Consider the following 24,986-nt stretch of genomic DNA (forward strand, 5'->3'; position numbering starts at 1 on the left):
TCGCACTTCTCTTTAAAGCACGGGGACAGGCAGAGGCGAGGAAGAGAGGCAGAGGCGGCTCTGAATAAGCCAGAACCAAACTCAAGAAATATTCAATTAAATCCAATTAAATCCGTCTTTACGTGTTTGTAGCTTTATTAGATTAGATTAGATTAGATTAGATATACTTTATTCATCCCATCACAGGGAAATGTACTTGTTACAGCAGCAGAGGAAAGTGAAGCATACACTACAAATTAGAAAAAAGTAGAAAAGGAAAAAAAAAACACAATAAACAGACAGAAATATCTATAACCTACACGATAAACAGGAAAAACAATCAACCTTCAAACAGACAAGTACTGAGGATAAAAGTGGCATGATATATAAAAAAGAGTATTGTAATGTAAAGTGACCATAGTGTAAGAAATATTGTGAAGAATGTGACCATGATACAAATAATAATGTTATTAATATTACTGCAAGAGTAGATACAAATAAATGGCTAACGGCTTCAGATGCACAACCACAACCACCATGTGATGTTAATGAGAATTATAAAACTATAGTTTAAACACTTTAAATGATCATATGCACCATACCTATCGCCAGCTATAATATCAAAAACAAATCTTTTGCCCTTTCCCCTTTGCTCTTTCAAATTCTTAAACTCTCTCTTTTTGCTTAATGGAGAAGAAATTACTGCAAAGTTATTGTTTATTGAACAAGAAGCCAGGTCACAACAGAAACACAACATGAAAAATTAGCATCTTAGGACTTTAGGGGCTCCGTAGTACTCTGCATCATTGTGTATGGGACTGAGAAATCAAAAAAAAAGAATACTGGAAAGCAGTTGTTCTGACTATATCTGAGATTGTTGGAGTGAAGGTGCCTCACTAGGCAGAAATATGTATACTTGATATTTTCCAAAGAACTTTATTGTTACTCCTAAAAAGTTATCTTTAATTGACTTTGTACTTCTGCAGCATACTCCAGGAGGATTATCACTCTTTCTTCGAGGTGTGATGGAAAAATTTTGGACATGTGCTATTAGAATTGTATTAAGATGCTTATTTTGAATTATTTCTGCTATCAACTTCTTTCTCCCTTGTAGTCATCATAATGACCATAGTCGTCATTTTCTTCTACTTTGCTCTAGTGTGACTTGTTGTCTTTCACTCTGCAGACTGCTATGCACTCTGTATGACTGCGTGACCTTCTTTGCGAAGAATAAAATTACTTCAACACAATTGATGGTCAAGTCTTTATTTCAGTCTTACGATAGGTAATAAGAATTTGCATGACGGAGGAAAATAGATATACCCTTTATTAATGTGTGGATAAAGCAGATGGCTTCTTGTATTGTGTTGGAGAGACTGACTTATATAACCATGTGTGGAAACCTTTAACCTTTTTTGTTTTCCAGGTTACAGAACAGTGAACATATGACAACAAATCAACCCTACCCGCCCACGGCCCACCCCTCACAGGGCCAAAGAAAAGAAAGTCAAAAAAAAAAAAAATAGAAGGATAATGTAGATGCACACTCACATATATAGATGCACGTATACCATGAAAGAGAGAATTTGACAAACAAATTCCCATATTGCTATGTATGCACACTCACATTTATAGTTGCATAATCCACAAATACTATAAACTGAACACAAAGCTCATGCAGACTCTCATGAAGTACTGCGACTACCTATTTCATGGATTGGATGGATTCATTTAGCAACAATTATCATTATTGTGGTTATTGCCTATTTGTGGATGTGTAAACAGTTCAATAAAAATATTCTTTAAATAAATAAATAAATAAATAAATAAATAAATAAATAAATAATAAATAAATAATAAAAATAAAGGGTTAGCGGTCAGGCGCGAAAGAGGCAGCCCTTACTGTAAATACAGGGGTCCTTGGAGCAGTTTCTGCTAACAAAGCTCCAAAATGGCGGCAGAGGTGTACCTGCTGTGGCTGCTGTCTCTTTTACAGACGGTGAGTTCATTAACGCTGAAAACCAGCAACTGTGTCCGCGTCAGACGAGCTCCACACTCACCGGTACCGGCTCGCTGAGCTGTCAGCGGCCACACGGTAACGTAACGGTTTGTTCGCCGCGTGCTGCTTGAACCGGAGCTCCAACATGACGTGGCTCATCCACAGAGCCGCGCGAGCCCCGGCGTGAAAGAGGAGCCTGCTCGATGTTTGTTTATTAGATAACTTTATTTTACAATGTGCGGGCAGGTTTTTACTGCTGGACGCGCGATTTAAAAGAGAAACGCAAGTAGATATATTAGAAATCATGACTTCCGGTGTTGTAAGTGTGTTTATAAATCTGTCTCGGTGAAATGAGTCATAAACCTGCGGATAAACAACACGGTGTCTTTACAGATAAACACATCGGGGGAGAGAGTAACAAACCACACAGATCATCAGGAGCTGTTTTTAAAAATATGGGGTAATTAAATGTGAGAGCTGAATTTCCTGAATGTCGAAAGTGAAAACAGACAGCTGAGTCTGTTTGTTCATCGTGACACCAGAGCTGACGAGAGATAAAAGCAGGGCTGTCCAAACTAGTTTTGAAGAGGAGGACCAGATTTGACAATGTGAAGATGCCCGGGGGCCAACACTAACATCTAAAAAAAATAGAAAACAATAAAAAGTTACATACAAATGTACAAAGTTTGCATAAAATCTTAACCTCATGTTCATTTTAAACATGATTTATTATGAGTAATGCAAAGTCTGTTGACGTTTAAAGTTTTAAATGTTCAAACAAGATCATTCAGAAAGGCATATTTTGTGTCACATCTGCAGATACATAACACCAGCAGTTATGTCCTTTAGACCTTAACGTTTAGTGCATTCAGGTGCTTTATGTCACCCAAAAAAAAACAACTTCCAGCCATACAGTATCTGACAATCCTAGCGGGCTATAAATAATATATTCTAATAACGAATCTGCGAGCCGCATGAAATCTGACCACGGGCCGTGATTGGCCCCCAGGGCGGACTTTGGCCGTGCCAGGTTTGCCAGCAAAGAGGATGTAGCACCTCAGACTACATCCTGTTAATTGACCTTCCATATTCCTACATAAGTCAATCAGCAAAAGTCTAATTTTCTAATTTTACTGCTTATTTGTTCATAATTTATTCATTTTGTCAGTCATACTAGGTAAATACTTTATACTAAGATGTCAGTTTGGGTTAATTGAGGGAAAAGTCATTAGATTTGTCATAAACTGAACACACTTTGGTACATGATACTTTGGCTATAGCACTACTGTCCTATATATTGTGAGTTTCCCCGGTGTGGAATCATTAAAGTCAATCATTACAGTACACTGAAGTGTGCACAGTGATGCACATTTGTCACATCGCATGGTTATTGCTTATTGCACTTTGAAATCTGCACAAAGTTCAGGCTTGTTTATCAGTCACATAATCTTTTTTATCCTCACACTCCGCACATGAGAAGTAAGCACACGTTTTCCTCTCTGCATCTCTCTAATCCTCTCCTTCCTCTCTCCAGCTGTCGGCGTACGGAGCTGATCTGTCGTCTGAGGCATGCAGGGAGCTGGGCTTCTCCAGCAACCTGCTGTGCAGCTCCTGTGACCTGCTCGGGGAGTTCAGCCTCACCAAGCTCCAGCCCGGCTGCCGGCAGTGCTGTCAGCAGGAGGCCCAGATGGAAGCGCGCAAGGTAAGGAGAACAACGGAGCTCGTGGAACTGGCGAACTGGAAGTCATTGCCTGTCTAGATTTAGTCACAGCGAGGGGCTCGTTGCAAAGACCTTTATCAAAGGAGATTCATTGTAAAGAGACGGCTAACGAAAAGTGTAAAATGATGAAATGAAGTTGTTTTCATTTGGTGCTGCGTGACTGCCGCTTGACAAATTTCATGAGGCACAACAGGCCGTTTAGTAATTGTGGGGTTGCGACCTGATCTGCTTGCTGTCTCTGGTCATTTACTGAGCTTCACTGAAGACAGGCTCCTCCTCAGAGGACCTCCTTGTCAGAACATGTCACAGTTATTGACAGGATCACATTTCCCTTCATTTGAACTGCTACTAAAAACAACCTAGTTTTAACCTCTCTGTCACCACGTCTGTTTGCAGCTGTGCATCCGATCTGAGCCGCCACACACACACGAACTGTCACTGCTTATCCGTCTCAATCTTTTCCCCTGATGTGCAGAGAGAAGCTCCTTAACCCCAGTTTGATGCTCCCCCTGGGGTCAAATTGTCAAGTTTTGCAGTAACAACCTCTCCATAACCGGCGTGTGTTACTGTGCATTCATTGCTCCGGTGATTACAGCAAATTCAGAAGAAGTCCCTGCTGGGCTCTGACGGATAAACAGCGAGTCAACTGATGGTGGAAAAACAACGTAATTTTTTCTTTGATTAAGCCAAGCCCCGAGAGTGTGTCGTATCCTAGCAACAGCACCTTGGAAAAGGGTAGCGTACGCCTCATTACACCTCTTGATGATAACTCTGTCTGTTTCAGACACAGAGATTACTCCTCGGCCTCCTCACGATTTGAGTGAAAATGTCACTTAGAAGAGCAATCGGCTGTCTCCAGCTGCACTCCGAGGGCACCCGTAGAAACGACAGTGTCACTGAGCACATTTTCTCCTCAAACAGCAACAATTATCTGCCTTAAGAATTCTTTCAGTCTTGCAATTGACATCAGTGCCGTGTCATTAAACCCTCTGAGAAATGGCTTATTGCGCAGCCTAGTCGATTAGTAAGATTCACTGAGCATGGAGGGCATTTCGGTTACTCATTTTCAAAAGTGTGCTTCTCCGCGGAGAACCCTGTGCACATTAGCATCCCGGTTCCCCTGGGCACCACCATACAAGTATGCCTCTGTAGACTTCCCGAGAGTCTCTCAGTCCGGTATAGTGTGCAGTTGATGACAAAAACACAAGAAGGCTTTAAAGCCTGAGAGGATACATGTGGCTTCTTCTATTTGTTATTGTCAACAAACTCCGAAAAGAAGCCAGAAACAACAATGAGCTGATCTGCTTAGTATAGTCTCTGTGGACAAAGCCTGTTGTATCTTATTCCTCTTTGTCATAGAGCTGTTGTCCAGTGTCTCAGTGTTGCACTCGATACATTTTCCCTCATTGTAACAAACACTGCGGATCATTTTGATTAAATACAGCCAACAGCGTTGTGCTTTCATAAATACCAATTAGCACAAAAGGTCTGTAGCTGAAAACATCCCAAACGTTTTAGGAAATGATTCAGCCTTGTTTAAAAAAAATAAAAACTCTGTTTGTTTTGTCCTGTATTTAACGACTTACCGCTTCAGTAGGAGCCAGTGTCATAATAAGGAGATGTATCCTTATCCTTTTAATCTTGAGTCACACTAAAAATGCTTTTTTTAAAGAGTCAGGTTTTATTAATCCAGAATAATAACTTAATAATCCTCATTTACAAGAACTGAAATCCCTTAAACCAACAATTAAATACATTTAAAATCTTTGTGGTCTTAAATATCTGTTGATTATATTTCATTGCAACCTTTTTCCTTTCTTAACTTTTGTATTTTGTAATATGTGTTTTGCTAATTGACAGTACTGCATCACTTCTTCTTTGTGCTGAGTTGTTTTTTAGGATGAACATAGTTTCTGTCTGCCTGCAAGTCTTTAAAGCAAGATAAAGAGAAAACACGGGTGGCTTTATAGACAAAGTAATACGCTTCATGCTTGCTTTTGGTTTTGGAGCACTGATGGACAGGGTTATTGGCTAATTATGACAATTTTGAAAAGTTAAATTGTTTCAGTCCAGTAAGTGGGCTGTCATTTGTTCCTTAGATTCCTGTTCTCAGCAGAGTCATGACTTGTCTCTGGTCTACGTGTTAGAGAAAAAAGCACATATATTTAATTTCAGCCATGCTGGATTGTTTACAGAAAAGAAGAGGAAGAGGACAGGATCTTAGCTTTGCATGTGTAATTTAATTTGCGGTGTGAACCAGCCAACCAGGCCGTTTACCACTCTCCTCAGTGAAATGGCGAGCAGAGCATGGTCTTGAAATACGGCAGTGACACTCCAATTTTCTCTAACTTATTGTATATTGGTGCTGGAGGTTTGATTACAAGTGAGCCCTGCACAAACCGCCATCCATCAGCCCTGCTCCATATGCACAGGCTCACAGTTTAATGACCCCCAAGGAGTCACCTGGACACGTTTATGAATCAGACTGCCTGAATCAGATTACTCCTCCAGGCCAGGCGACCTACCACCAGCAGAGCCACGGCCCGTTCTCTCTCTGTGTGCGGGCATTGATGTGTGGGGGAAACAAAAATCCTCCTCATGGACTACCTAACACTGCATTTCTCTACACACAGCTCTATGCTGGGGCCATCCTCGAGGTGTGTGGATGAAAACTGGGGAGGTTCCCCCAAGTCCAAGGTGAGTTTCTCTATTGGGACATATTTATACTCTGATATCTTATTTTGAAAGACAGTAATGCTCTTTGATGAGCTTGTGCTTTGTTTGCTTCTGTGTCTTAATCAACGGGGGTGTGTGTGAAAAGAATCCCTTTGAAATCTCTTTTTGTGGTAGGTGGTCTAAAACGCCAGAAGACTAGACCTCCCATCTCTGCTAAGTGTCACATTCGGTTAATTCAGTGTCAGGTTACGTTGATGGAGATACTGCAGCTCTCCTCAGTATGAGGGTAGAAGTCTGGAGCCCTGTCTGTGCCATATGGCTGTCGTTTGTTTACCTCAGCTGTAGCCATCCTGTCTTTTCAACTGTCTCCGCTGCTGTTAACGCTGCATTCTCAGGAGGTTTTAGCAGTTGTCACTAATTAGGGAGCTCCGTACTAAAATAGAAAGGCTAATTAACTGATTCATTGCTGACATTTGTCTCACTGGTGTTTGTTGGGTTTTTTTCTCCTCAGCTTTTGTCAGGAGTGACAAGCCAAAAATGTTCAAGGGTCTTCAGATCAAGGTAGGAGCGATGAATTGCTTTGACGATGTAACAGCTCGAAGATTAATCAAATTATGTTGACTCTCAAACAATCCTTTTGATTGTTTTTTTTTTTATTTGTATTGAAGGCTAACCTCTTTTCTCTCTTTCCCGCTCCCCCCCTCCCACACGGCAGTACGTTAGAGGCTCAGATCCTGTATTAAAGCTTTTGGACGATAACGGGAACATCGCTGAAGAGCTCAGCATCCTCAAGTGGAACACAGACAGCGTAGAGGAGTTCCTGAGTGAGAAATTAGACCGGATATAGACACAAGAAACCAACTTTTTTTTGTTTGTTTGTTTTGTTTTTAGGCTTTAGTTAAATGGTCTGTTCACTCAAATTACAATCCCTCCAGTGGTGCCTAGGCATGCAGATATTTTCTGTTGAGTGTGCGAGTGGTTTAAAAATATCTCTCCAATATCACTCAATACAGTTTTGTTTGTGGTGCTCACAGCATTGAAAAGTAACATCTAAAATACTTAACAGTTCCTGGTTACTATATATCAAGACTTTTTTTTATTAGAACTACTTTCTACTAAAGAAATAGTAGCAACAGAGCTTTATTTCTGGAAACATTTGTAGATGTTAATCTAATTTTAAGCACCACAAACAAAACATTCCCCCTTTATTGTATTTAGTTTGCAGAAATCACAAGAGACAGATCTTTTAACATTTGAGCACATTAAACTAAAACTATCTACATGGATAGAGTCTACTATGGGAATGTGAGGGAAAAAATGTTTTTTTGTGGTTTGAGTGAACTGCGCCGTTATTTACAAATTTGTACACACCTTGGCCTTGATGGACGGTTGTGAAATCACTGCTCTATATGACAGTTTTTGTATCTGGGAAATGATGAATTTTGTGTCCGAGTTTTACCAAATAACTTATGTGAAAGTGTAAAAACACATAATCACAGAGCCCATATGGGCAGCACATCCAAAATAATGACCAACATTACAGATGAATCATGGCTCAAAGTGGGTCCATTTAGATTTAAAAATCAATGCACACCTGACTTATTATTGTCTACCTGTGGGAGTTTCTGTTTCCCTCCTGTTAGTCTGATATTCTTGTATACTTTTTTTTTTTTTTTTTTATAACTTGACATTGTGACTGATGGGGTTTGTAGTGAGAATGAATCCTAGTTGCTCTCCAAATGCAGAAGTCTTTGCTGAATCACACATTAGTGAAGACCTCACAGTAAACCAATGCTGGGATGTGAGGTCTGATGTATATTTGTGTTTTTTTTTTGGCCTCTTTAGCTTTGAAGAGAAACTGGATTTATTTTGGATGCTTGTTTTTGAGCGAGTGTGGTGACTGTTTAAATATGCAACAATAAACAAAGTCTCTGATGGTTTTTCTGTCTGTAGCTTGATTTTTATTTTTTATTTTTTTGTCATAAATACCATAATCATCTTATTGTAGTCTAGATGACTGCCTTTCTCTGTAGGTGTTTTGCCTCAAATTTAGGTAAACCCAATGAATTTGCTGACATCTAGTGGTCTGGAACAACATTGTGGCTCAGTGTGTGACAGTTGGGCACCCTGACTGCACACAGATAGTTACAAAACATACTTAGTAAGTTGTTCTTGTAATGTAGCCCTGAAGCGTAGAATATATCTAGATATGTATCAGTGTTTCTTGGTGTCCATTGTAGCCAGCAGATATCTGGGGCCAAAACTTCCTCTGCAGTCTGATTAGCAACTAAATACATGACAATGACAAGGAAGACACAGCTCTCTAAACATACATCTATATATGAATGCAGATAACAAAAAGCTAAATTATTGTAAAACAATAGCTGATGGGTTCCAACTCTTTTGCTCAGACTGTTGCAACCAAAGCCCGCTCAAGCCCGACTGTTCAATACTATTCAGACTACAAATGGAAGTTAATGTTTCTCGTGCCTACAGATTCTGTATTCATATGCAGATATCTGTTTATAGAGATTAATATTACACTAATGTCTATGAGTAAGAAGCTTTTAAGACCAGGTTTTCTTGGACTCTGCTCACCCCTTTTAAGATTTCCTTACCATATTACACACCTACAGCTCTCTCTCCACAAAAGATTTGGCTCTGTATTTCCTTATCAACTGTTATCTAAAAGGGAAGAGGAACCAAACACCCTCTGATTGACCTTTTTGCAGCATGAACGAGCTGGAAAGAAGTTCTTTGTAGTTGAAGTAGTTTGGAAGAAGTTTATTGTATCGCCTTAAGAGACACTGACCTGGATTTACCATCTCCAGCTTCTCCTGTTACTTTCTCATACAGCTACCAGACGGGATAAACAAAGGCAGCAGTGTAACTTTGGCTTTTACTTTGCATGCTGGAGCTTCTTTCCAAGGAGTGCTGTTGTCAGTTTGAATAGAAGATTATTTGCTGCAAGTTGGCTTCAGATACACTTGAATCAAGGGCACTCATATATGAATATGTCTTTACTCATGTATAATATTATTTTATGGTAATTCAAAGAACCAGCACACATATTCCACAAATCAATGTTTTATTAACATAAAAATAAAAAAAATGATTTTAACAAAACTCAAGTTAAAAAAAAAACTTCAATTGCACACAGCATCTAAGCATTTATAAATATTTAGTAACCACTGAGATGTGCATATGAAAACTAAATATTTTGCTCCTTTCTGGTAAAATGAGAGACATGATTTACTCTCATTATCAGATAGTAAAGAGTATTATTAAGTATTAAGTATTATTGAATGCGTATTTGGGGCAAATGGAAAAATAAACCTCCCACAAAGCATGCTGCATGCGGAAACCTAAAAGCACACGCCTTAGCAAACACAAGTTGCCAGCACTTAAGCTGTTACACATAATTGCGATCTTTCTTGACGCCCTCTGAATGGTGATCGCTCAGGTCGGATCTGGTGTTGGACTGAGGTTTGTAGACAACGCCTGGGTAACTGAAAAAGTATAGTTACAGGTTAGATACACATAAGAAGAGCATATAATTCAGTCTAAAATAAATCCACTGAGGAGACTCACCTCGGTTTTTCATCTTTCACCATTTCTCTGAACGCCATTGACTTCAGGATCCCTCCAACAACCAGGATGCCCCCACCTATCCAGGCTACAAACAGTGCAGGGCCGAATGTGTATCTGTAAAGACAAATAATATTCAGACAAACAAGACCAATAATGCGGAGAATATGAAAGCACAAGTAAGATAATAAATGTTATATCTTACGTGGGCATTCCTCCCATTCCTCCCATTCCTCCACCCATCCCGCCCATTCCTCCACCCATTCCACCCATCCCCATTCCTCCTCCATAGTTGGGGTAGGTGGCCATCCTGAAACTGGCCACAATCTGGTTGGCGTAGATAGAAGCTCCTGCAATGCCACACACGCCTGAGAGAAAGGTACAGAGAGACAGATGAGCTCAGTGATTTATTCATATAGTAACTTTTCATTTGTTCATCACCATGACAACAAAAGGTTTAAAAGAATATTATGATGAGCTGTTGGGTCCACAGTGGCGACATCACTCAAATTAACTTCCTATTAGATGTACTCTAATTGTTTCTTATTTCTAGCCCTACCAGCGATGATGAACATGATGCCAGCGGTGAGGCTCATCTTGGCCTTTGAGGTTTCTTCCATCTTGTTCATTGTGAGGCAGCTCAGGGAGAAAACTGATATGAACGTCCCGAGGACACTCAGTACCACGCCAACTATCATCAGGGCTCGCACAGCCTGGAAGGCACCTGGTGGACAGAAAACACATGCTCAGTGACCTCTTCAAAAAAATCTGTGACATAAATTTACAGCAAACGCTCTTAATTCTCCAAAGAGGACGATGTTAACAGATGCATAATAGTCTTTTTATGTGATGTGTGTTCTCCTGCAGTAGGGGTGCTGTAGGAACCTGCCCTTTGCTTGTTGTTTGTTCTGTTTCTGATAACTATGTTGACTAAGTCTTGGCCTGGCCGCCCGTTATAGTGACCAGAATGCACTGGTGCTAATGCAAATACTGATAGGAAAAGGTTTGACACAGGAATAAGAGTTTGTACAAGAACAACTGAAACTGAACATAGAAATAATTTAAAAACATTGTCTGTTTCAAGAATGATAAATTATACCAAGCAAAGACTTTTTGTTTTTTGGCTTCCTTTTGTGAAATAATCACATTTATCCCTTCAACACCTCACGAGAAAAAGTCCAAACTGATTTGCTCCAATTCACTTCAGTTTCCCCTTAAATTGAATTTAAAATTACACTAAATGACAATATAATTGATTATTATTAGAATACAGGACTTTACAAGAGATATAAGATGCTCTAACAGGCTGCTCATCTCATCATCATATTTGGTTTTATATAATATTTTCCAAAAACATGAGAGAAGGGTTATCCTTCTATTCAATTTACACATGACTGAATGAGAGTCGTCTCACAAACCTTAAAAACCTCCTTTCTTTTCTTTGAGAAGAACTAGTTTAGAGAACTTCCTCCTAAACCTGGTACTGCACAGTTTAGTTACAACTTCCTTAAACTTTGCTACTCACTTCACCCAACCCAATGTCCCTGTGACCAGAGAAAGCTCAGTAAACATCAAATATTTTAAGAGTAGAAATGGGAGAGTTGAGGCCTTTTTAATTTCCTCAAACAATGAACTCATGTTCATCAAAACATAAGAGAGTTTTGTCCTACCTGAGAAGCCCAGGAGGCCATAGAGTGGGCGACACTCTGTGAATCCTGAGGAAGCCGTCTCACAGTCCTGCCACAGACCCTTGTAGGTGTAAACCGATGTCACCACATCCCCCTGCCTGTCCTTCACACTCCATTTGTTCATTGCAGTAGCTGCGATGAGAGCTGCCGCACCGATCAAACCCAAAACGAATCCACCATTCTGCAGAATTGAAGGCGCCATCGTCGTTTCCTCCTTCAGAAGCTAGGAAATGTAAGAGGCACAATGTGTGTGTGTGTGTATGTGTGCAGGGTGGTTTGTGTCCAGTATAACCAGAAAGAAAAAAAAGACCAATGCTTGAAGTTTAGCTGAATATGTAAATGAGTTTAAGTAGAGGCCAAAGGTGAGCAGGTGTGTGGTTTGCAGGCAGAGAATGAAAATGGGCGAAGTGGCACTTTGTAGTGATGGTGAAGTTGGGTGGAGACGGTTGGGTTTCACCCAGTGGGCGATACGGCTGCATGGGTTGGGCTATTTTTTTGTTGAAAGGTGTGGACACAGCGGTGATAGGAACACCTGGCACCTAAATGAAGACTGACTGTTTAAATGTAAATATGGGAAACTGAATCACCGACTGCACAGAGACCGCCAACAACCATTGGTATATGAGTGATTAAATGATGCAGAAATTTGCCTTATCAACACATGTCTGATGTACGGGGCCAGCAGAAATGAAAGAAGACAAACACAGAAGAAAATTATACACTTTACAAGAGGACATTCTTAATTACAACAAAAAAAATCAAATCAGGCCTCAAAAATTAGGTAACCAACACCTGTTTTTTTTTTTGTTTTTTTTTTACATCCAGAGGGAGGTCAAAGGTCAAACTCAGCTACAGAGCTGCATCCCTAAACCTTTGGATTAACAAAGATTTGATGTTTTGCTCAAGGACATTTCAGCAAGATCAAATCTCAACACCATGTGGACTTTAAACCTGCCACTTAATCCTAAGAACTTTCTCTTCCCCTGGGCTGCCCAGGGTGTCAAGTGAAAAGCCTCTGACTGGTGGCCAAAGGTTTAAGATGCTGACTGCGTAATTACAACCAGATTCATGTCCAGTCAAGGACATTTGTTGCATTTCTAAAGGTAAAAATACCCGCTGACCCAATTATACTGCCATAGCATCAGTGGCCGGGTCTTTCCTGTAAATTTGATAATGCCGCACACTGAGACTGAAACTCAACGGTTTCAATGAGATGACTTATTCCCTCTTACTAACTGTCAAACAAACAGTACCTCATATGATTCCCATGATTCAACTTTTGAGCTTATCACTTTGTCAACAACTGGGCAGTAGAGAAGTTTCTATCCATCTCTTATCATGAGCCAGGCTTGTTCTAGTTCCTGCTCACACACTCACGTACAAAGAACACAACTCATACAGTAGTCGCCAGAAAAGATGTGACTAGAAAATTTAATGTTTTTTGTCAGTTCAACAGACTTGTGTTTCTTCCATTCTTTGCATTATATGTGCTAGTCTTCTGTCTTTGTTGTGCACCTTATCTGGAGATTAAAAGTCAGCTTTAAATAAGAGTCATGAACAGGTGCTGCTTAACTGATGTCTGACATAAAATGACATTTAACCAAAACATTTAGAAATAACACATTGATAATATTTAAAAATGCAAGAAAAGGTGAACAGCAACTGACTGATTATTCCAAACTGATTGCTTATAGTCAAATGTTTAGACCTTTTTTACAGAATTACTTTGAAAACAACTCACACCAAATGAAGAAAAAAAAAGTGAAATTATAAGACATTTTATGGAGACATTTATCATTTTTCAAATAAGAAACAGGTCCATACTGAATAAAGTGAGGTAAATGAAGTGCAAAAATTAATTCAAACTTGGACTTAATCCCCTTTTTGGTAAATAAACAGACATAAAAATCATTTGGCTCCTGCAGGCTTCCTCATATTCACAATTCATTTTGGTTATGGCCTCCTAAATTTTGTTTTTAACTGTTTCGAATTTGTGTTTTTTGTCAAAAAGTAACAAAATAGTATCTTCACATTACGCCTCAATTATTTACTCTGCATTTACATTGAATAGCGAGTAATACGGGGACTTGTGGTTCGTTTTGGAGCTCAGTAACAGGCTGAGTTAACGGCAATTTGTGGCATTTTAATATCTGCGGAGACACTCGCCTGTGATTTTCGTTTTTTTCGGTATTGTAGCTTAGTTCTTATTCTTTTGTGATATTACATGTGAACGTCCTGTGCGCAAACTTTTCCCGTGTCTGTCACACACTGGAGCTCGCTGAAGTTTACGAGTCCATGCCGCTCTTGGCCATCCCTCCAGGGAAGAGGATATAGGCCACCTGAGGCTGTAAACTGGCAGCAGACCAGGCGCTACAGTTACACGGAACCACGTACCCCGGGCTAGAGGGTGACGGGTGGGTGTGGGTGTGCTGTCCGTGGCAAGCCAGACCCCCAAACCCTCCAGTCTGGTATCCAAACGTGTGCGCGCTGAAGGGCAGAGCGCCGGCGGCTAGAGTGTGCGGTATGTCCGTCATCCGCTGGACAGCGCCGGTGCTGAACTGCGCCACGGGCTCCAGGAGCGAGAAAGAGGTGGAGGAGGAGGAGGCGGGAGCGAAGAGAGCTCTGGTTTTATCCCCGGGGACAAGAAAGGAGTCCATGGAAAATCCCTTCAAATGCTCCGCCGCGTCCCCGAGTAAAGACGGCAGCGGGAAAAGGAAACGGTCCCTCTTCAGGAGAGTCTTGGGTTTCCGCCGGGGTCTGTACTTGTAGTCCGGATGCTCCTTCATGTGCTGAGCCCGCAGCCTCTTGGCCTCGTCGATGTACGGACGTTTCTCGGAGTCGGAGAGCAGTTTCCACTCCGCGCCGAGTCTCTTGCTGATTTCAGAGTTGTGCATCTTTGGGTTTTCCTGGGCCATTTTCCTCCTCTGGCCTCTGGACCACACCATGAACGCATTCATGGGTCTTTTGATGTGATCTAAAGGTTTTGCCATATCAGAAAGTGACACATTAATTAAAAACACAGCCGGTCCTACTTTAAATTAAGCCAACCTCTCCATGAAGCGCATGCTCCTCTCGTGCGTAAAAGTGGTGAAGAAGTGTCAAAGACTTGTATAAATGTTTTCTTTCTCTCTCTCTCTCTGGTGAGGAAAACACTGGAAACCGTAATTCCAAATTGACTGAAGCGTTTGAACAAAGTGGAGTGGAAAAGCACATAAAGCGCAAAGCCTGGACGCATGAATGGGAGTCACACAGGACCAAGTTGGAAGCTTGTTATGGATGATGCTGGGCATGTCAGCCACTCATCAACACAACACTGTCACGGCGGGCCAAGCCAATAGGAATGAGAGAGAGCACTGTAATCCCTTCACAAAAGTGACTGTACAACATTTGTCAGGGACTCCCTCCTTCTCCCTCTCCAACAGTTTAGACCGAGACAAGTGCAGGCAGGCAGGAAACCAGCGAAGAAAGCATTTACTGCGAAACACGAGCATAAAACTAGAAATTAGGAGGTCTTGTGAGAGATAGAAGTGCACCGCATCTCCCCACTGCCTTATAATGACCAGTATGGCTCATTTGCTCAACTGTAAATCTCTTTCAGAAGATCTGAGTGGAATTTGCTGAATATTTGTGAGTCTGTGTGTAGCCAGAATTTTAGAAATACTAGGGCCCTCCAAAGACTGTTAATTATATTTTCTGCAAGTATAAATTATTTGAAAAACAACATGAAACTAAAATACATAGTTCTTTCTAATAACTTACAAGGAAATTATTAAGATATTTCAGACCTACAGAATAAAATGTTGCTCCAAATATAACCGCTTACCAAGTTATCTGGGAGTCTTTGTGGAATCGGTCTAAAAAATGTCTCATAAAAACAGCTAAAACTTCCAAAATGGGCCCAAAAAACAGAAGACATGACCCTTTATAAAACAGACTCAAAGGAAACAGGCCACAGGTCAGTGGGAGGTGATTGTACTCTCTAAACGTGCCTCCATCTTTCTTGCATTCTCATTATTTACTCTTACTTTTTAAAACTTAAACCTGACACCATTACTCATTTAAATTCTTACCCATGATGGCATGCAGGTTTTCTTATACATCAATATGTGTGCGGGCGGCTCACCTCTGCCTCCTCCATACTCTGCAAAATCAATATTAATCACGGCCATAATTCACTGGCCCTGGGTGACTCCATTGGTTGTTACAGTTTTCATAATTACTATACCTTATCTGATCAAATATATGCTTTAGCTGCCCCGTCTGTTATTGAAATGACATTGACAGAGAATCGTCTGAGAAATATCTTAACTATAAATTATATACAGCATACTTTATGTGTACACTGCTGCTCAGAAGGTGCTTATAGGTAACAATAGGGGATTACTGTATGTATGTACTCAGGAAGCTCATTTTACAAGGAAGGAATTCAAAACGTTTTTTCTGGGTGTGTAAGTGAAAGCTTCCACGCCGCCTCAAAGGCACCAAAAATGTCTTCTGCGAAAAGGATTATTACCATGACAGAAGGATGATGTGTTTCTGCTTAGACAGACCTGCGGCGGTTAGTTGGAGCTCTGGGTTTAGGTTTTGGTAGATAAACTTAGATATCCAGGTACCAGCAAGGAGGAGGCCTTTATTCCATTTACCTCCTGCAATCAAAGGCACTGCAGGCCACTTGAAAAGGCAAAATAAAATGGACATAAAAGATCCAGTGGTGGCACACGGTGCCGGTGGTGGAGATGATAAGACGTTTCCATAGAGTGTTTTTCTCTGGGTTTCGTGTGCAGCAGACGGACTGGAGGGATAAAGTGATTGGCAGCAGGGGTCAGACAGTTGATCTGTCTCCTCATGGCTGTGCTGTTATCTACTGTGCTGTGGGTTCAGGCCTCGCACGCAGGAGGCAACCACTGCCACACAAAGACAATGATTACTTCCACAGAGGAAACATGTTTTGGAGAGTCTTCAGAGGTGTTGTCTGAGAACAACAACATGAGAATATCTGAAGGGCAGCACGGAGAAATCTGTTTCTTGCAAACTGTTACTATCGTTTGCCAAGATTTATTTTTATTCTTTCAGCTGTTTCAGTTCATGGAGTGTGTGTTTTTGTGTACTTGTGTTGGTGTTACTTCTAAGAAAGGGCAGCATTTCAACTCTGAAGAGATGAGGAGGGGGGGAAAAAATGGGTAATAAGAAAAACTGCCAGCAGCACAAAATGGCTGTCGTAATCCGGTTATCCCCTGGGCTCTAAAGATACTGGTGCTCTCCTTAGGAGTCTATCTTTTCTTCTTATGTCAAAACTGTCCTCCATGCACTCAGGTGGATTAAGGAGTCACACTGTAGAAAGAAATTGACAGGTACAGAAAGACCTGGGGGTGAAAAGGAAATGAAAGACGACATAGAGAGGCAGGACAGGGCGCTCGGGCCGGGGGAGTGTGCCAACGTCTGACAAGAAAAGAAGTCAACCCCATGCTGGAGAAAAAAACGCTGATGTTTCCTACTAATTTACTGTATTGATTAACTGAATAATTATTGGCAAACCTGATTAAGTGTTTTGTATCTTGTGAGATGGCTCTTCTGTGTTTGACAGCTGTATTGTTCACTGATGCTGCTGCATTATCTCACTTAGGTTATAATGGGTTTAATGGCAGCTCATCAGCAGGGTCCAGTATTAAAAGTCACTTAGAGCAGATTACATTCTGAATTATATATAGATTATAATGCATTTCATCTTCCATTGTTGAAAGAGACCCGAACAAAAGGCCACTGTAAGTACAGACGGAGAGGCTGCTGCAGGACATTTCATTTTTGACAGCTGATCGGATTCATTTTGATAATCACTTAATTGGATTTATTTTGGGCACAGATGCCAAACATTACCTGGTTCCTGCTTTTTAATTGTAATTCATTTAATTTAAATGAATGTAATACTGCTTTCCTGTGTTTTATGCGGTCGTAAACTGGATGTTCATAGGTTTTGAAAAATGATACTATGAAGATGTCACCTAGGGATTTAATAAATTGTGATTTCTCCATTTTTAACTAATAAATTACTTAATTGAAACAATAACCAATAGATTAAGATTACAGATTGTAGTTGTTCTTGGATTCTAAAAAAATTGATGAAGAACAAATTAATAAAATAAATGTAAATATTGGTCTATTCTGGCAGATTTCCTACCTATAAACTATAACCAGAGCCATCACTTGTCCTATAATACTCACAGTCAAACAGAGAGCGGCGAGTGGGAAAAATTAATGAATTATTGACACACAAATTTAAGTTTCCAGACTCTCCTCTCTGACAGATGATATCTTGAGACAGACTTGGTGAGATAAAGGCTGAGGTCTCAAGTTTAAACCCTGTTGATCAGTTTGTTGTGTTTTGCCACACGTCACGGTAAACCTGATGTCAGAATTTTCTCAGTATGTATGCACACTTTTATTTCTACACCGTATGTATACTGGAGTTTTACTGGTGAATGGGTTTCCATTTGATTATGTGGAAAGTTTAGATGCACTCTTACTTCAATTTTTGTCATTTCAGCTCCTGTTAAATACACTGAAATCCAACTACATTCAAGTCTAACAAGAGTTTCTGACACTTCTGAGCAGTCCATTAGGAAACATTTCAGGGGGAAAATCCACTAGATTTTCAGTACTCTGGGGGGGATTTCACTAAGTCTTGTGCTTATTCTCATGATACTTAGGAAAAGTAAAGCGGTTTTAATAGCTTTCCCCCTGACACATTGATGGTGGAATATGCTTTCGCTCACTAGCAGATAACTTCAATCCCCAGAGGTTGCGAGAGACAGATCTGCCCGTCTCCGCCTGCCAGTACACTTTTCTAAGGCCCCATCTAAACTAAATTATTACACTTCCTCCAACATCTGAGGATAAACCTGAGGGCCACATTACTGTGGGAGCCCCTATCAGCCAGCTTGTAATACAGCCGAGTCAGCAGTCAATGAGATACATTTGCAACCAGGCATTTGTCAGAGACTCAGTGCCACCGCGGCAGGAGATTTAAAATGTCCTGCAGTAAATTAAGTGCTGCTTGAAAAGTGAAAGGTTGCCGGCTAAGCAGGCGGCTGCTTACTTTAAATGACAGACTGGTTAAGAGGGTGATGATGGTGTGGTGATGACGGGGGGAGGAAACTGAACCATGGGTGAGACTTTATTTTGGGGTCATGGCTGCAATGCATTTTACATGTTGGAAATGATATTTTATCTCTGAATTCATGACTCTGACGTTTTGATTTAACATGATCTGTACACATTAGAAGAGATATACACTGAACACTGAATTGTCTCTTTTACTGTCTGTGGTATTTATAAAGCGTACAAGTGAAGCTCAGAAGAGAATGAGCCACTTACAAGAAGCAGAGAAACTCTCGTCCAGATTACTGTGGAGAAGTGATTTGCTGTGATTCTGTGAGACACACAGAAAAATCTGATAGTACCTTTAGGTACAAAGCGGATTATTTAAAGTTTGTTTGATGTATATTTTCGGTTTTCTTTGCTCTTTAAAGTGTGTAATAAAAACATATTGGGCTGATAACAAACTGTGCCTCGTCTGCAGTTATACATTTTAATACTTTTTTTTTTAGCTGGAATACCCTGATTTTTTTTTAAACATGTGCTAACAACCTGAAACCTTTTTATGTACTGTTACATGTGTATGCGTTATAGTATATTAATATTACTTTTATTCAAAAACATTATCACATAAAAATGATGTAATTCTGACAAAGATAAAATAAAAGCAGAATATGTTGTCTATTCATATTTTTTACCAGTTTTCAGTTGATTTTATAAAATGAAATGTGGCTGACAGGAAAGTGGAAATAACACAAGACGTGAAAAGAAGAGCAAAAACACTGGTACAGTTTTTTTACTTTCTGTATTTTTTCCTCTCTGAGGAACGAGATTACATCATCCATTAAAATACTGTCAATTATCTTCAACTTACACTCTTTGCCAAGGTAACAGGACGGCTACAGTAAAGAGGCACTTAAAATAATATAAAAACTCACACACTTCATATGAATCCACTCTACAAATGACAGCCTCTAAGAGGCTTATGGCTATAAAGGCTCCTGAGGTGATGATATGCTTGCTGTAACAGAAAGGGAAAGGGACTGGTATTTACCGAGATATCTCCTGGACCATCCTGAGCCGGACCGGAGGAGGGAGGGGAGCAGTGATGTTGTCACAACAGCAAGCACAGATAAACCCCAACTGGGTGAAGACAGAAAGGCATTAAGTGAGCATATGACTGCCCTCCTGCTCAGAATAAAAGTATGGGCTGGTGATTTAGACCTAGAACATATGACTGTGTTCATTTGTAAACACGTTTTACTTATTACACAGGTGATGAAGGCGGCCTCAGACCCACAGAAACTGCGCATGTAATATTTATTATTTTTTTGACACATAAATACTTAATTAACAAATATACAGCTAAAATGTATAATACGGAAGCCCTAATCGGTCATGTATTTAGTTGGCTGTCAGTTACAGTAGCTCCGTGTTTTTAGGACTTTTTGTACTTTTTTCGACACCACGCGTGATGCATCGGTGACCCGATCAAATAAAGCCAGCCCGGCCCTTTTGTTTTCTGTCTGTAGTGTAGTACTGCCAAAAGACCACAAGGTAGCAGTATAACAATTTTTGGACGGCACTTTGCCCATATTAGCGGTCACGTCTTTAAGTCTATTTTCCAACCAAACAAAAGTAAACATACTACATATGTGCATGAAAAAAGCGTTCCTTATAATAGGAAGAATACTAGATATAACTAAAAACAATTGGGCTCGTCCGGGATTTGAACCCGGGACCTCTCGCACCCAAAGCGAGAATCATACCCCTAGACCAACGAGCCACATGCAAAGATATCAGGAGGCACTGTTTAAATAGTTACAAAAGCTCTCTGTGATTGTCATTGTACTTATCATGTACATGTCATTTGTGAACTCATTAAAACTGTGCAGTAATTTCAAAACATTAGCCAGTCTTGTCAGGACTAAAGCTGTTAACAGTTAACATCTCTATAAAGCTATAAATGCTTATATAATAGTTAAAATATCTTAAACTGTTAATCTGATAAAGGTTTAAACATTTTTGGGTTATTTTAATTAGGTTTCATGTACAGCACATCTTGGTGCAGCTCTCAAGTGTAAGTCCTATATAATGAACTTTATTATTATGAACATGTGCGGATGTGTTTTACTGGTGCATATGGACTGAAACAAAGAGTATTTCAGTGGGTACACGTGGACACGTGGACATTGATAATGGTTGTGATGGTAACCAGTGAAGAGAATGGATCTAGAATGGAATATTATGATGAGGACTCCAAAGTGGAACGGTCATACAGAACATTAAGACAGTGAGAGTCAGATGAACTCAGTCAGATGAACTCACAACTGAAGGAAAGGTGAAATATCCAAACCTGAAGAACGAGAGCGAACTGAACCATCAGTGAACACTAAAGCCAGTAAGGTAAGTTAAACTGCTAGCTCTTCAGTTAATATGAATTATCATACTTTTACATGCAGTAGCAGATAAATCCCTCAAAGTTCAGGTCAGCTGGGAACCTTTTGACTCTCAGATAACACACAGTCAGTGAAATTAGTAACACCACAATATTTAATGTAAATTCAACATTGTGCTTAGCTAAAAGTGCAGAAGTATTATCAGCAAAATGCTTGTAAAGTATTAAATGTGTGCTCACTGTAAGTACACAACCTAAATAAATGTACACTACTTATTACAGTTACAGTTTAATATATTGTTGAGTAATTAGATCCACAACAAAGCAGCACAATGTCTGAAGTGATTATTATTTAGCTTTTAAAATTCATATCTGCAATGCAACTAGTGACTATAGTTGTCAAATAAATGTAGTGAACTGAGACATGCAATATATTCCTAAATTAATATTAAAATTATATATAATATATGATGTTATCCCCATAAGAGTGTCCCAAAAGCAGCTTTCTATAATTGTGTGTGGCAGGATATCAGTGACGAGCTGGAAGACCTAATAATTGCTCCCTGAGAGATGAAGAAGAACCTGATGGTCACAGTGCAAGGACCTGCAGCACCGTCTGGATGAGGCTGAGAACCTCGCCACTGAAGGGTGGCAAGAAGCAGCTCCAGAAACTGGAGTCCAGGGTTTGACCTGCATGTAGTATAATGCTTTGTTTTGGAATGTACATTCAGATGGTAATGAGTCGAATAAATTCACATGCATTTCTTGTTTTGTATCACTCACTAAAATTATTTCAAAATCTTGGTTAATTAATAATTATTTTCATCACATTAAGTCAGGTGCGTGAGCTGGAGGCTGAAGTTGAGGCTGAGCAAAGACGTGGAGCTGATGCGTTTAAAAGGAGTGCGCAAATATGAGAGGAGAGTGAAGGAGTGACCTACCAGGTAAACTAATTTCAGTAATAAACAGTACTTTGACATCTCTATTCTCTGTTACTTAAATCTTTCATCTGCGTAGGACTGAGAGGACAAGAAATGTGACCAGACTTAGTCGGGTGGACAAGCTGCGCTTAAAGTCAGGCTACAGAGACAGTCTGAGGAGGCTGTAAGTCAACATTTATATTACCATCGTTAATTGAATAATAAATGCTATCATTACTAACTTAACAAAGTCTTTAAAAATTCCAAATCCCGTACAGGAAGAGCAGGCCAACACCCACATGTCCAGGCTGAGAAAGGTTCAGCATGAGCTGGAGGAAGCTCAGGAGCGCGCTGACATTGCTGAGTCCCAGGTCAACAAGATGAGAGCTAAGAGCCGCGATGCTGGCAAGGTAATTAATGTGAATCATTACTGTGATCATATTTTACAGAAATGTACTGGTTTAAGATAATTCATGACCTAAATCTATTCTTTATACCATTATTTATTTACTTTACATACTGTAGAGAGTGTAGAGACTAATGACAATAACTTGCATAACCACATTAGATAGAAAGTCTAAATATTGGCAATAAATGCTGAATAATATTTACTATTATATCATAAACATTGATTATTAATGTTTTTATTTTCTTTTTTTCCAGTCTGAGAAGGCTGAATAAGAGACAACACCCTTTTGGAGCCTTTTGACAGAGTGCATAAAATATGAACTAACTGTTGAATTGTCTCCTAAATGTCAATAAACTCTATCTTCACAACTGAATAATATTTACTCTGTTTTATTTATTCTCTAGTTAGTTATTCTGCAGTTAGGGGAAGCTGCATCAGTTTATTTGTCTGAGACGTGTGGTTGCTTGGCAGTAGGCTGCTTATCTGGTTAGCTGGGTGGGGATCTGTTACCCCTCAAGAATAATATTTTAGTTCCCTTGGAAAATCATGATTCACATCCATGGGGCAAGGTCCAGTCAAGTCTTGAAAGCACTTCTGCTTATTGCAGGCTACAGCATCATAATATATAACCTCAGGCAATACATAAGCCATTACCCAATAATTTCCCATTCTTTGTTAATCATGTTGTATAAACATCTAAAACTACATCACATGGAATTAAATATTTTATTTATGGATAGAGAAATTTTAGACCTGGGATATCATCATGTACAACAGGACAGTAGTTCTACCTGTACATAAGCAAAAACTTAATATACTTTTCCAATTAGGTTAAAGTTGGTTGACTTTGGTCACTTTCTCACCATCAATGAAGTATCACAGAAACAATAATTAAGATAAAGCAGTTGACATGTTTAATCCAAAATGTCAAAATGTTACAGACTGACTTTTATTTCAAAGAGTATCACAATAAGAGCACATGCTTTATCTGTTAATCAATCCCAGATATCCCACATCACTCCCAGCTCGTATCCAGTACTTAAATAGGAAAACAAAGTAAATACAAGTGAACGCTTCTATTCAGGATATATAGATGAAACAGAAAGAGTATAGATGAAATGGAAGGAAGCTCATTTCTCGTGTTGTGATTGTCTTAGTTGCTTTTGACAGTTACGCCTAAAGCTATGGCGGTGTCATTATTATCTATTAACGATTCATTAGTTATCAGGTCGCTCCTGTTTCATTTCTCACTCATTCCTTAGTAACTACTCACAATTTTTAATGATGATGTTCTCTTTAGTTCTTTCATCTGCTTTTTCTTAAAAGTTCAGTCACCACAAGCTCGTTTTTTACTTACTTTTCAAGGTGAACTTGACACGGCCTGGCTCAGAGATATAGCAAAAATCTTTTGGCTTCGCTTTGGCCCAAATCTGGCTTGTCATTTTGGCAAGGTTATGGGTGGATGTCTGGGCCATAAATGGCCCAAATTAGGAAAGCCAAAATCATACCATCATATCATTGTGGACTTCCAAAATATAGCCATAAATGTCCCAGAAGAGCCCCAAGACTTCCAAAATATAGCCATAAATGTCCCAGAAGAGCCCCAAATCCCCACAACCCAGCCAAAAAGTAGCCTAATCTGACCCAAAGATTGGCCATAATGCCAAAAGCTACATTAAAAAAGTAAAATTAAATTTTCAAATATGACATTTATAAACATTTTATAGAACATATCGTAGAACATATAACGTAAAGGCCTTCAATATTCAGCCCTGGCTTAGTCCTGGCTGGGTCCTGGCTTGGTCTTGGCTGAGTCCTAGCTGGGTCCTGGCTGGGTCCTGGCTTGCTGGCGCTTCCTCCTCCCGCCGTTTCTGTCCCCTGCCCAGTAAAACCATCTCCTTATTGCTTTTGCAATATCATTATCAGTGGCTGAGGAGCAGTCGGGATTTCTTCTCACAGCATCTAAAAGTGACAGCATATACACAAAGACAAAACAGACAGACTTACTAAATCTAGTATAACCTCGGAATGCTTCATTAAAGAGGAACTATGTAAGTCTGGTCTCTTCTCCTCTGTTTTGCTAACTCTAGTCCTGGCCATGTGTACAATGAAGCCAGTGAGAAATCAATCAATAGAGCAGTAGATAACGTTATATATCATATACAATGGTACGACGTGTATATTTGTGTTGTTTAATCTGACCCTAACCCAAGAGATAATGGGTTACGGGGCACAGAGAAGAAAGCTGACAGCCCCGATCTTGCGCGTTTGGTCTTCAGTCAAGAGAGGCAATAAGTGACACACGTGGAAGGCAGAGAGCCTTAGTTAAGCCACAAATCTATACATAATACATAGTTCCTCTTAAAAAGCTTTAATATAGTTATAAAACTTACCCACTACCACCGCTTTAAGCTGAAGCCTTTCAAATGCCAGCTTCCCATTTAGACCACACCAGGTTACTTTTCGAGCCAGATCATTTGACATGGCTGGTTTGAGGATGCTCCAAACTGTCTCTTT

General features: G+C 39.8%; 3 protein-coding genes, 1 non-coding gene and 1 pseudogene across 4 annotated transcripts; 2 read left to right on the forward strand and 3 right to left on the reverse strand.

The window, feature by feature from the left end:
- The first annotated feature begins 1,864 nt into the window (after positions 1-1,864).
- Positions 1,865-8,314, forward strand: selenof (selenoprotein F). Its single transcript, XM_010733328.3, has 5 exons — positions 1,865-1,978; positions 3,513-3,680; positions 6,332-6,395; positions 6,886-6,935; positions 7,090-8,314. Exons 1-5 carry the CDS (start codon positions 1,931-1,933, stop codon positions 7,219-7,221), a joined length of 462 nt encoding a protein of 153 aa, XP_010731630.2. The 5' UTR covers positions 1,865-1,930; the 3' UTR covers positions 7,222-8,314.
- Positions 8,315-9,530: 1,216 nt separating this feature from the next.
- cldn18 (claudin 18) lies at positions 9,531-12,281 on the reverse strand. Its single transcript, XM_010733327.3, has 5 exons — positions 11,633-12,281; positions 10,522-10,686; positions 10,168-10,330; positions 9,966-10,079; positions 9,531-9,883 (listed from the first exon to the last, which is right to left on the reverse strand). The coding sequence occupies exons 1-5, from the start codon at positions 11,850-11,852 to the stop codon at positions 9,787-9,789; spliced, it is 759 nt and encodes a 252-aa protein (XP_010731629.2). The 5' UTR covers positions 11,853-12,281; the 3' UTR covers positions 9,531-9,786.
- Positions 12,282-13,793: 1,512 nt separating this feature from the next.
- On the reverse strand, positions 13,794-14,670 carry LOC104920925 (transcription factor Sox-14). Its single transcript, XM_010733326.3, has one exon. The coding sequence runs from the start codon at positions 14,638-14,640 to the stop codon at positions 13,936-13,938; it is 705 nt and encodes a 234-aa protein (XP_010731628.2). The 5' UTR covers positions 14,641-14,670; the 3' UTR covers positions 13,794-13,935.
- A 5,786-nt stretch (positions 14,671-20,456) lies between these two features.
- Positions 20,457-20,528, reverse strand: trnap-ugg (transfer RNA proline (anticodon UGG)). Its single transcript has one exon. It is a non-coding gene; the product is annotated as a tRNA-Pro (tRNA).
- Positions 20,529-20,940: 412 nt separating this feature from the next.
- On the forward strand, positions 20,941-22,842 carry LOC113747037 (myosin-7-like; annotated as a pseudogene).
- The last annotated feature ends 2,144 nt before the right edge of the window (positions 22,843-24,986 follow it).

Source organism: Larimichthys crocea, chromosome XII, assembly GCF_000972845.2.
Source record: "Larimichthys crocea isolate SSNF chromosome XII, L_crocea_2.0, whole genome shotgun sequence".
Classification (NCBI taxonomy): domain Eukaryota; kingdom Metazoa; phylum Chordata; class Actinopteri; family Sciaenidae; genus Larimichthys; species Larimichthys crocea.

Excerpts from the sequence above, each read along its gene's own strand:
- cldn18 (XM_010733327.3), bottom strand. The coding sequence starts at position 11,852 with ATGGCGCCTTCAATTCTGCAGAATGGTGGATTCGTTTTGGGTTTGATC. Across the intron at positions 10,331-10,521 it reads CATCATGTTCATCATCGCTG|GCGTGTGTGGCATTGCAGGA; the intron begins GTAGGGCTAGAA and ends CCTTTCTCTCAG. Across the intron at positions 9,884-9,965 it reads GTGAAAGATGAAAAACCGAG|TTACCCAGGCGTTGTCTACA; the intron begins GTGAGTCTCCTC and ends ATACTTTTTCAG.
- LOC104920925 (XM_010733326.3), bottom strand. The coding sequence starts at position 14,640 with ATGGCAAAACCTTTAGATCACATCAAAAGACCCATGAATGCGTTCATG.